A 10843-nucleotide genomic window follows, 5' to 3' on the forward strand; every position below is an offset into this window, starting at 1 on the left:
AGGGAGGGAGGGAGGGAGGGAGGGAGGCCGGCCGGTGCGCGAGTTGCTAGGCGCGCGCGCCCGCCGGCCACGCCCCCGGCTGTGGCGTGCGTGGGCGCCTCGGCTCCGCCCACCCGCAGGGCCCGCCCACCACCACCCTGAGTCCAGCCTGCAGGCACCTGCAGTCCGGCCTACACACAGCAGCCAGGTCAGTCCTTTGCAGTCTGAGATCATGTCCCTCTACTGCTGAGCACTTGCCGATGGTCCTCATTTTTTTTGGGGGGGGTAGGAGGGTTGGCCTAGGGATTCAATGAGACTATTTTTTTAAATAATTATTTATTGTTGAAAGTATTACATATGTCCCCTTCCCCCCCCCCCCAATTGTCCCCCTCCAGCCCGGTCCCGCCCCCCGCCCCCTGCCCCCGCCCCACTCCCAGGCCATCACCACCCTATTGTCAGTGTCCATGGATTATGAATATTTACATACAAGGTCTTTGGTTCATTACCTCCCACCCACAACCCTTCCCCCCGCCTTCCGTCGGAGTTTCTGCACTCTGTTCCATGCTTCCATGTCTCTGATCCACTCCATTCATCAGTTTGTTTTGTAGTGTTGTGAGTTAGAGGGTGTGTCATTTCTGTTCATTTTTCTGTTAATAAGTCCCCAAAGAGGAAAAAGAAGGGCTTTGTTCTCTGAAAGGACAGCAGCACAAAGAGCCGCCTTCCCAGGAGGGTGAAGAGGAGGGACACATAGCCAGTTCTGTAGGGTCTCACATCCTGAGGTCTTAGAGTTGTCCCCAAAATCACTTCTCTAGATCGCTTCAAAATCCAGCTGTCCACTCCACTTGGCTAGCTCATAGGCACCCCAAACTTAACGCTTAGGAATGGTGCTCCGGGCCCTACGCACCAAAAAAGTGCGCCACCAAACCGTTTTCGCCATCTCAGTCAGTGGCTACTCTGCTCTTTCAGATGCTCAGGCCAAAATCTTAGAGCCATCCCTTCCTCCTCTTTCACACCCTACATCAAGCCAGTCAGAAAATCGTGTTGGCCCTGTCTGCAAAACAGATCCATAATCCAACCACTTCTCACCACCCCCAGCTGTACCGCTTCCTCCAACCTGTGGGCCTGTGTCACTACCGCCTCACCCAGGTGACTGATGACTCTGGCCTCCCTGCCCACACCAGGCACCTGCAATCTGGCCTACACACAGAGGCCAGGTCAGTCCTGTGCAGTCTGAGATCATGTCCCTCTGCTGCTTAGCACTTGCCAATGGCTCCTCATTTCACTCCGGCTAAAAGTTGTACTTGATCTGCACCTAACTCATCACCTTGTTCACTCTGCTCCAGCTAAACCAGCCTACTTGCTTGTCCTTGAAAAGGCTGAGTACCCTCATGCCACAGGGCCTTTGGACTTGCTCTTCCCCCAAGTATCCAGGCTCCCTTACCTTTCCCTCACCTTGCTTTCTAGTCTGTTCTGATAGTGTTACAGAAAAAACGGAGAAGAACCAAGCAGTGCTTAGAGAGATGGAGTTACATTTATTATTATTATTATTATTATTATTATTATTATTGCTCATGGGCCCAGAGAAAAATGTCTTTCAAATTCTGGGCCCCAAAATGGAGGAAGTTTCCCTATTTATATCTTTTTACCTTCTTCGTCTCCCAAATATGGGGTTTCCCCAGTCCCCTTTGCAAGTTCTTAAAGAGCCCTATGTGCTGGGGCTTTGAGACCTCAACCAAAGGCCTGGCCTGGTGCCAGCACTGATAACTTTGTCTGGGGAAGGTTTTATGGCCTCTCTGGAATGGGAGTAGTCTTATTTTCCTTATTATTTAAGCAAGCAAGCATTTACAGAAGCCAAAATAGCAGGGTTAAAATTTCAAACAGCAGTTTTTATATAAGATGGATGCTTCAACAGCACCTTTTCAATGAATGAGACCTCCCTTGACCACCCTATTTAAAATTATAAACTACACACACACACACACATTCACATTCCTAATTCCCCTTACTGTGCTCTATTTTTTTCATAGCACTTACTGCCTTTTTACATGATAAAAAAAATTATATGTATTGTATTCTGTCCACCAATACATACCCCACACACACACACACACACCATAGCCATCAGTGCAGGGATTGTTTCTATTTTGTTTAATGGTGAACAATACCTGATATGTAGGAAGTTCTCATATATTTTCTGTATGAATGAATGCCCCAGAACGTGAAGTCCTCAAGGGTAGGGACAGTAGCTCTCTTGTTCATTGTTATGACCCTGGTGCTTAGAATGGCACCTGGCACAGAGTCAGCACTTCAGAAATATTTGCTAAATGAAAGTGACCGCGTTTTTTTTTTTTGCTTTGACCTTGGTGAAGGCCTGTAATCAAATAGGTTCTGCTGCCTTCAAGAGCCCGAAGTTCTAATTGTTATTCAACAAGCATTTCAACAAGCTAAATCCGGCCCTGTAGACCAAGTATGAAAAAATAAAAGTAAATGATGTGGTGCCTTGGAAAGCAGCAGATGTCTGTTCCATTTCCCCAAATTTATGGAGCCAAAAAGAGAGAGCTTGTAAATAAAGTGACTGATTCCAGCCCACAGCTGAGAGATGGTGGGAAAGATCATGTTGTTCTAGGGAAAAGGAGAAGTCAAAGAGATAGATAACTGGGACCTAAAGGGAACAGGTATTTCGTAATCACGTTTGCCTAGAGGAGTCGGCTCAGAATTTATGGCATCTGGCTTCAGGGGAGAAAAAGAGAAATGATTGTGTTCCCTGAAACAGATCTGTAGTGCTGTTTGCAGGACAACAAGGCACCCTCCCCCCTCTTGAACTTCTTTCAGCAGAACCTTAAGGGGAAAGGGAGCCAAATTTTCACTAAAGGTTGAGAACACTAGGGTCTTCTCGTGGCTCTGCAGTCCTCACGTGTTTGAAGAGGTGGAACAGTCACACTAACATTTACTGAGCGCCTGACCCACAATGACCCAATGAGTGAAGGACTGTTGACCTCATTTTACTGGAGACAGGTTTTTAGAGATTGTCATTTGCCCAAAGTCTGCTAGCTCATGTGTGATGTGGCTGTGGTGTGCATTCAGGCAGCGGGATGGATTCCTAGCCCCTGAACACGTAATCACTAAATTACATGGAAGTAACACTGGAAGTCATATCATCCAGCCTAGCCCACACAGTGGAAGGAGGGAGGCAACCAGATTCATCATTCAAACTCAGACTGGGTAGGTTTTAAATGGAGCCAGAAATACTAAATGTGTGGAAACATGGGTTGAATTGTGTCCTCCCAGAGTTCATATGTTGAAGCCCAAACCCCCAATACCTCAAAATGTGATCTTGTTTGAATATAGGGTCGTTGCAGATATAATGAGTTAAGATGGCGATTTTCAACCTTCTTCATCTCATGGCACACATTAACTAATTACTAAAATTCTGTGGCACACCAAAAATTTTATCGTATTTTTTGCTGGTCTGACAAAAAAAAAAGTTATAATTTTGATTCGTTCACACCAGACAGCTATTGTTGTGTTGGCTGTTGTCATTTTTTATTTTAACAGTCTCAGGGGGAAAAGGTCAGTGCCCCTGACTAAATAGTCAGGCATTGCATGTTTTTTTTTGTTTGTTTGTTTGTTTTAATGATAAAATAGGCTTTATTTATTTGAATGTCAACTTGTAAACCAACCAGCCAAACTGGTACTATTGTCATGTCAGCAAAATACAAAAAACATCTTTTACAAATACTTGAGTAATAACAAATTAAAGGTTGTAGTAAAACAGCAAAAGGGAAATCAGTGAAGCATATTATAGCTTAACCATTCACCTGAATTGAGGCTTTTAACAAGCCTCCCAACCCCAGAAAAACATGAGGAATCCTTCATCACACACCTTTGTACTTTTGCCTTCTATTTTTGAGGTTAAGATTCTAGATCTAGCGTTATCCAAATACTAGACCTAGTATTATATCTAATTATCTACAGCCAGAGGCATCTTTTATCATTTGTCTGACAGCAGCAAGACTATAGAAGCCTCGTAAGCTCCAATCATACCCAACCCCCACCCACCCTCCAAATTGGCCCAGTAGGCATAATGAGAAGTAGCATATCAAGGCAGAGATATGTTTAAAAAAATCCTAGGAGAGATAATACAGCCACTGCCCAACTGAGATTGAGTAATATACCCATCATCACACTATGTTCATGGAAAAATCTGGGAATAAATCCGCGGATTGCTCGGTACCATAATACTTAGGGGCTTGCAGTATTGCATCATAGGCTTCCCCAGCCATTTCCAAGGAGGCCTCCAAATCACTGACAGGATTTTGCCGGAATTGGATCTGGGGCTGCAGGGATTCCTCTCCATAGCTACAGAACTGGTTGTTCCAAGCCTGGTTATTCCAAGCCTGGTTGTTCCAGGCTTGGGGACACCAGGTCTGACTATTCCAGGCAGGGTAGTTCCAAGATGGGCTGGTCCAGGAAGGGTTGCTCCACATGGAAAGGTTTCCAGAAGTGTTCACCAGGCATCCCTGGTGACAGGAGGAGAGGCCCAGGTACTCCGTAGTTGCTGAGCTCATCTGGGTCATACGGTGGCTATTCTTTGGCCAGTTGTATTTCTGCCACCTCTTACATTTCATTCTCTGGTTCTGGAACCAGGTCTTAATCTGTTTGTAGCTAAGGTTCGGGATGCTGGAAAGTTCTTGCATCTGCTGGAGGCTGAGATATTTCTGTCTTTGAAATCTCTCATTGAGTACACAGAGCTGCATCTGTGAGAAGACGGTCCGGATCTTCTGTTTCTTGACCTGGGCTTTCTCCTCCTTCCCAGTTCTGTTCTCTACAGAAGTGGGGAGTGTTGCGCTGGGACTGCTGGGACTGGTGGAAGAATCAGGGCTGTTCTGAATAAGCAGGTCCATGGAGGAAGGAAGAGAAGAGACAGTCTCCGTGTGGAGTGTCTCAGCAGATGACATTTGCAAGGATGCATAGTTTTCTTCAGGCTCATAAATCTCAGGCACTGGTGAAGGCTCCCTAGAACCGGATGATTCGGAGCAGGGCAGGCTCTGGGGATACGCCGAATCCACACTCAAGTTGCTGAGTTGAAGGAGAGAGAAAAAAACACCAAAGAGGTAGATTGTCAGGAAGACCTGGGTTTAAGTATTTAGCTAGAAGAGCTTAGAGAAATATGAAAATCTCCAGAGGTAAAAATATCAAAAAAAAAAAAAGGGAGGAAATGGGTCAGCTTTGCAGTGACAGGATCCAACCAGTCAATTTTGCAAAAAGATCTGCATGTTTTTAAAATATATTTTTATTGATTTTTTTTTTTACAGAGAGGGAGAGGGACAGAGAGTTAGAAACATCAATGAGAGAGAAACATCGATCAGCTGCCTCCTGCACACCCCCCACTGGGGATGTGCCCACAACCAAGGTATATGCCCTTGACCGGAATCGAACCTGGGACCCTTCAGTCCGCAGGCCAATGCTATATCCACTGAACCAAACCAGTTAGGGCAGGCATTGCATGTTTTAAAAATTCTTGCGACACACAGGTTGAAAATCACTGAGTTAAGATGAGGTCATACTAGAGTATGACCCTCATGTAGTATGACTGGTATCCTTATTAGGAGGGGAAATTTGGACACAAAAAGAATGCCAAGTGAAGATGAAAGAAAAATTCAGGGTAATGCATCTATGAGCCAAGGAATGCCAACAAACCACTAGAAGCTAGGAGAGAGGCATGGAACCGTTTCCTTCATGGCCCCCAGAAAGAACCAACCCTGCGAAGGCCTTGATCTTGGACTTCCAGCCTCCAAACTGTGAGACAATAGATTTCCATTTAAGCCACCGAATTGGTGGTACTTTGTTCTGAAAGCCCCAGGAAACAATACAAAATGAGTTCTAAATGTCCAAGTGTATGAATTGTGAAACTGTCATTTTGCCCACACAACATTCATCCACTACCCTTCTAGTTACCATCCACTTATTTCCCTCTGAGGATCCATCCTTTCCTCCTTCCCTCTATCCTTTATTCTCAGTCTGTGTTCTCTTACTGAAATACTTGGATTCTAGGAGCGTGACCCAGTGATAAGCCATAGGGATAGGCTCAGAGGTTGCAATCAGACCAGGGCAATGAAGTTTCCTGGTGAGTGCTGGAACAGAGCCTTGTTCTCCTCTGCCAGGTGAGAACCTGGATGTGGATGCTCTGAAACTCTTGCCTCCACATGCAACATGTGAATAGCACCAAAGCATCAGAAGATAGAGAAGAGAGGAACAAAAGCAGAAGTCTCACAATATTATTTTAGCCCTGAATCCTGCCCTGCTTGAAACTAGATCTCCCACTGGACTTTTCAGATGTCAGCCAAAAATTTCCTTTTGTGTTTAAGTCAGTGTGGCATGGATTTTCTTCTATTTGCAATAAAAAGACTCTCATTGAATAATTTTAACTTTGTTTCATCTGTGCAACTGAATTTTATATATGAAGTAGATAGAACCTTTTAAATATTGATCATTAGTTATGAACTAAGAAATGAAAAAAGTAATTATAAAACAATGTAATATTCTACTTTATAATTATACTAGAGGCCCGGTGCACAAAATGCGTGCACGGGGGCGGGGGTGTGTGTGGGGTGGATGGGGGCTGTCCCTCAGGCCAGCCTGCAGCCTCTCCAATCTGGGACCACTCGAGTGATGTCCAACTGCCCGTTTAGGCCCGATCCTGTTGGGATCGGGCCTAAACGGGCAGTCAGACATCCCTCTCATAATCCAGGACTGCTGGCTCCCAACTGCTCGCCTGCCTGCCTTCCTGATTGCCCCTAACTGCTTCTGCCTGCCAGCCTGATCACCCCCAACCACTCCCCTGCCAGCCTGATTGATGTCTAACTGCTCCCCTGCCAGCGTGTTTGCCCCTAACTGCCCTCTCCTTTAGGCTTGGTCACCCCTAACTGCCCTCCCCTGCAGGCCTGGTCCCCCCAACTGCCCTTCTCTGCAGGCCCAGTCACCCCCAACTTCCCTCCTCTGCTGGCCTGGTCACCCCTAACTGTCCTCCCCTGCAGGCTTGATTGCCCCCAACTGCTCTCCCTTGCAGGCCTGGTCCCTCCCAACTGCCCTCCCCTGCTGCCCATCTTGTGCCGGCCATCTTGTGTCCACATGGGGGCAGGATCTTTGACCACATGGTGGCAGCCATCTTGTGTGTTGGAGTGATGGTCAATCTGCATATTACTTTTATTAGATAGGACTAGAGGTCCAGTGCACAAATTCGTGCACTGGTGGTCCCTCGGGGTAGCCTGCAGGGATCAGGCCCCAGCTCATGCCCCCAGTCTTGCAGCCCTGCAGCCCCGCCTGGCACCCCGCAGTGGCCTGACGCCACCCACTCACCTGCTCCACCATCTCGCCGCAGTCCCGCTGTCCTCAGGGCCCATTGGAGCTGGCACCACCTTCACTGCTGCCCACTGCCAGTGCCACATCACTGATGCCCGCATGTTCTGCACTGCCCCCTGGTGGTCAGCTCACATCATAGCAAGCGGTCAGACTCCTGGTGGAACAACTTCCAAGGGGACAATTTGCATATCCTATATTTTATTATATAGGATATGTAATTTTATAATTATATACATTCTGATATAGACATCGTTTTAGAATAAAAAGAAAATTATCCACAAAATATTAACACCACTTTTCTTGAGTTGGCAGATTTCTGGGTGATCTTAATTTTGCTATGCTTTTTTGGGGTTGGGTTTGGGTTTTTTAGATTTTCTTTTTTATTTAAAAGAAACTCAAACACTAATAATTTCTCTGATCATTTCTCCTTTGAAGATAGAATGAAGGGCCTGTTATATCCTCCAAATCTGAGCAACACCAGCAATAGTTCTCCAATCTTCAATTTGATAACTGGTTGATGGCCTAACCATTGATCAAAGAAGAGGGTAACATCCCCTTTGATAAACCCCCAGGTGAAAGGACTGTAAAATAGAAATTCTTATAGACTAGCAAACAAATCACAACTCTAGAGGAGGTTTTTAACCTTTTCAAACATTTCCATTTGTTTTAATAAAATTGATAGTTATAGGAACAGTGATGAGTGAGGCTCTCATAAATTGTTATAACATGGCCTTTTTTTTTTTTCTTATGAAGTTAACTGGAAGATAAGCTTGTGGTTACACCCTAGAAAGGAATGAGAGAAGAAAGGCCAAATTTCAGGATTGTAGAGTCTGCCAGAACAATGTACTGTAAATTAAGGGTGAGAGAATGCATTTGGCTCAGTTCAGAATTCACTCACCCTTTGTATTTAATGAAAACTGAACTCAGACCTCTTGATATCTGAGTTCCATTTACTCTTGGCAAAGTTCACTTCTCTGGTTCAAATTTTAAAAAATGGCCAGGAGGGTTTCTTGGACAACGAATGGTTCTTGCACAAACAACATGCTGATGAGCTAAGTGTAAATGAATCAGAAACATACAGAGTAAGTGGCTCAAACACACAGAAACATCCCATGCTATAGGAAAATGGGCTCAGGGAAGCACTATGTTTGTCTCTTCCTTTAAGGAGCATTCCTTTTACCGTATTTTATCCCTTTCTCAGGAAGTCTTTGAGAGCCCTTCGTAAAATGTGGGGAAGGAAAGCGAATATATATCCGGCTGTTCCTAATGTTGACTTCTCATAATCCCTTCCTAGCTATGCCTTAAAAGCTGGGCTTTGGATAGAGGCAGCATGACCTAGAGGTTAAGGTCAAGAGAGAAGTTCTGACCCTAACCCTGCCACTAAAAAGGCAAGTGACTTCGGACCAGCAGACCACCCTCTCCACTGATTTCCTAAGAAAGTGCGTTTGACCAGGCTCTCCCAGGCCTGCTATGCATTCGATCAAGTCATAATCAGAGAACTTGAAGTTGACAGCCTGGCATATGTGTTTTATGTGACCCTCACTGTATTCCTTCTCTTGTGTGTGTGTAACAACTTTATATAATTCACATGCCATACAATTCATCCATTTAAAGCAGTGACTTTCAGCTAGTATGCTGTAAAAATTTTAAAAACACACAGTACCTTTCTATTTAGTCAGGGGCACTGACCTCTTTTCCCTTAAATTGTCAAATAAATTTTTTAAATGACATCAGCCAACACCACAATAGCCATCGTGTGTGAATGAATCAAAATCATACCTTTTCTTTGTCAGATCAGCAAAAAATATATATATATTTTTTGGTGTGCCACAGAATTTTTAGTAACTAGTTTATGTGTGCCATGAGATGAAAAAGTTGCCCTAACCAGTTTGGCTCAGTGGATAGAGCGTCGGCCTGCGGACTCAAGGGTCCCAGGTTCGATTCCAGTCAAGGGCATGTACCTTGGTTGCGGGCACATACCCAGTAGAGAGTGTGCAGGAGGCAGCCGATCGATCAATGTTTCTAACTCTCTATCCCTCTCCCTTCCTCTCTGAAAAAAATCAATAAAATATATATTAAAAAAAAGAAAAAGTTGAAAATCGCTGCTCTGAAGTATGCAATTCAATGATTTTTTATATATTCACAGGGCTGTGCAGCCATCACCACAATCAATTTTAAAACATTTTCATCACCCCAAAAGAAACCTGCGTGCGTTAGCAGTCACTTCTCATTTCCCTCCATTCTTCCTTCTCTAACCTCATATCTCTACAGCTTTGCCTCTTCTGGACATGTCATATAAATAGAATCATGTTTTGACTGGCCTCTTTCACTTATCATTGTTTTCAAGGTTTATCTATGTTGTAGCATGTATCAGTATTTGATTTCTTTTTATTGCCAAATAATACTCAGATAATGTTTATCCATTCATGACTTGATGGACATTTGGATTGTTTCCACTTTTTGAATATTGTGAATAATGCTGCTGTGATCATTCAAGTACAAGTTTTTGTGTAAACATGTTTTCATTTCTCTTGAGCATATATCTACACATGGAAATGTGGAGTCATGTGGTCACTCTATGTTTAACCTTTCAGAAAACCGCTGAAGTGTTTTTCCAAAGGGGCTATACCATGTCACATTCCCACCAGCACGTATGAGGGTTCCAATTTCTCCATATCCTCACCAACACTTATCTTTCTATTTGACTCTAGCCACCCTAGTGGATATAAAAATGGTACCTCACTGTGGTTTTGATTTGCATTTCCCTGATAACTAATGACATTGAGCTTCACTTTATGTGCTCGTTGGCTATGTATATATCTTCTTTGGGGAAATGTCTATCCATATTCATTGCCTATATTAAAAATCTTTATTATTGAGTTGCAAGTATTCTTTATTCTAGATGAAAGTCCCTCATCAAGATATGTAATTTATAAACATTTATCTCCCATTCTGCATTTTTTTAAGTTTTATTGATTTTTAGAGAGAGAGAGAGAGAGAGAGAGAGAGTCATTTTTTTATATTTTATTGATTTTTTTACAGAGAGGAAGGGAGAGGAATAGAGAGCTAGAAACATCGATGAGAGAGAAACATCGACCAGCTGCCTCCTGCACACCCCCTACCGGGGATGTGCCCGCAACCAATGTACATACCCTTGACCGGAATCGAACCCAGGACCCTTCAGTCCGCAGACCGATGCTCTATCCACTGAGCCAAACCGGTTTCAGCGAGAGAGAGTCATTGATTGGCTACCTCCCGCATGCACTCCAACCAGGGATCAAACCCACAACGCAGGCGTGTGCCCTGACTGGGAGTTGAACCCGCCACCCTTTGTTGTGCAGGACAATGCTCCAACCATCTGAGCCACACTGGCCAGGGTTCCCATTCTGCATTTTTTATTCTAATTAAGTAGCAACATTTAAAAAGAAAGGTCGCTATTTTAAAAATCCATATCGTCAGCTTCTGTTGGAAAACCAGAAGGTTGGTTTGGCAACACTGGTCC

The 10843-nt window shown here is 44.4% G+C and overlaps 1 protein-coding gene across 1 annotated transcript; it reads right to left on the bottom strand.

The window, feature by feature from the left end:
* Positions 1 to 4160: 4160 nt before the first annotated feature.
* On the bottom strand, positions 4161 to 7350 carry LOC103288660 (homeobox protein NANOG-like). The gene is made up of 3 exons (XM_054729373.1): positions 7339 to 7350; positions 5741 to 5829; positions 4161 to 5058 (listed from the first exon to the last, which is right to left on the bottom strand). The coding sequence occupies exons 1-3, from the start codon at positions 7348 to 7350 to the stop codon at positions 4161 to 4163; spliced, it is 999 nt and encodes a 332-aa protein (XP_054585348.1).
* Positions 7351 to 10843: the final 3493 nt, after the last annotated feature.

This window comes from Eptesicus fuscus, chromosome 17, assembly GCF_027574615.1.
Source record: "Eptesicus fuscus isolate TK198812 chromosome 17, DD_ASM_mEF_20220401, whole genome shotgun sequence".
NCBI classification, from domain to species: Eukaryota; Metazoa; Chordata; class Mammalia; order Chiroptera; family Vespertilionidae; genus Eptesicus; species Eptesicus fuscus.

What these genes read in the sequence shown, in the direction of transcription:
- LOC103288660 (XM_054729373.1), bottom strand. An exon ending in AAGATCAAGGCCTTCGCAGG is followed by an intron (nt 5,059 to 5,740) that starts GTTGGTTCTTTC and finishes CCTTCAACTCAG; the next exon opens with CAACTTGAGTGTGGATTCGG.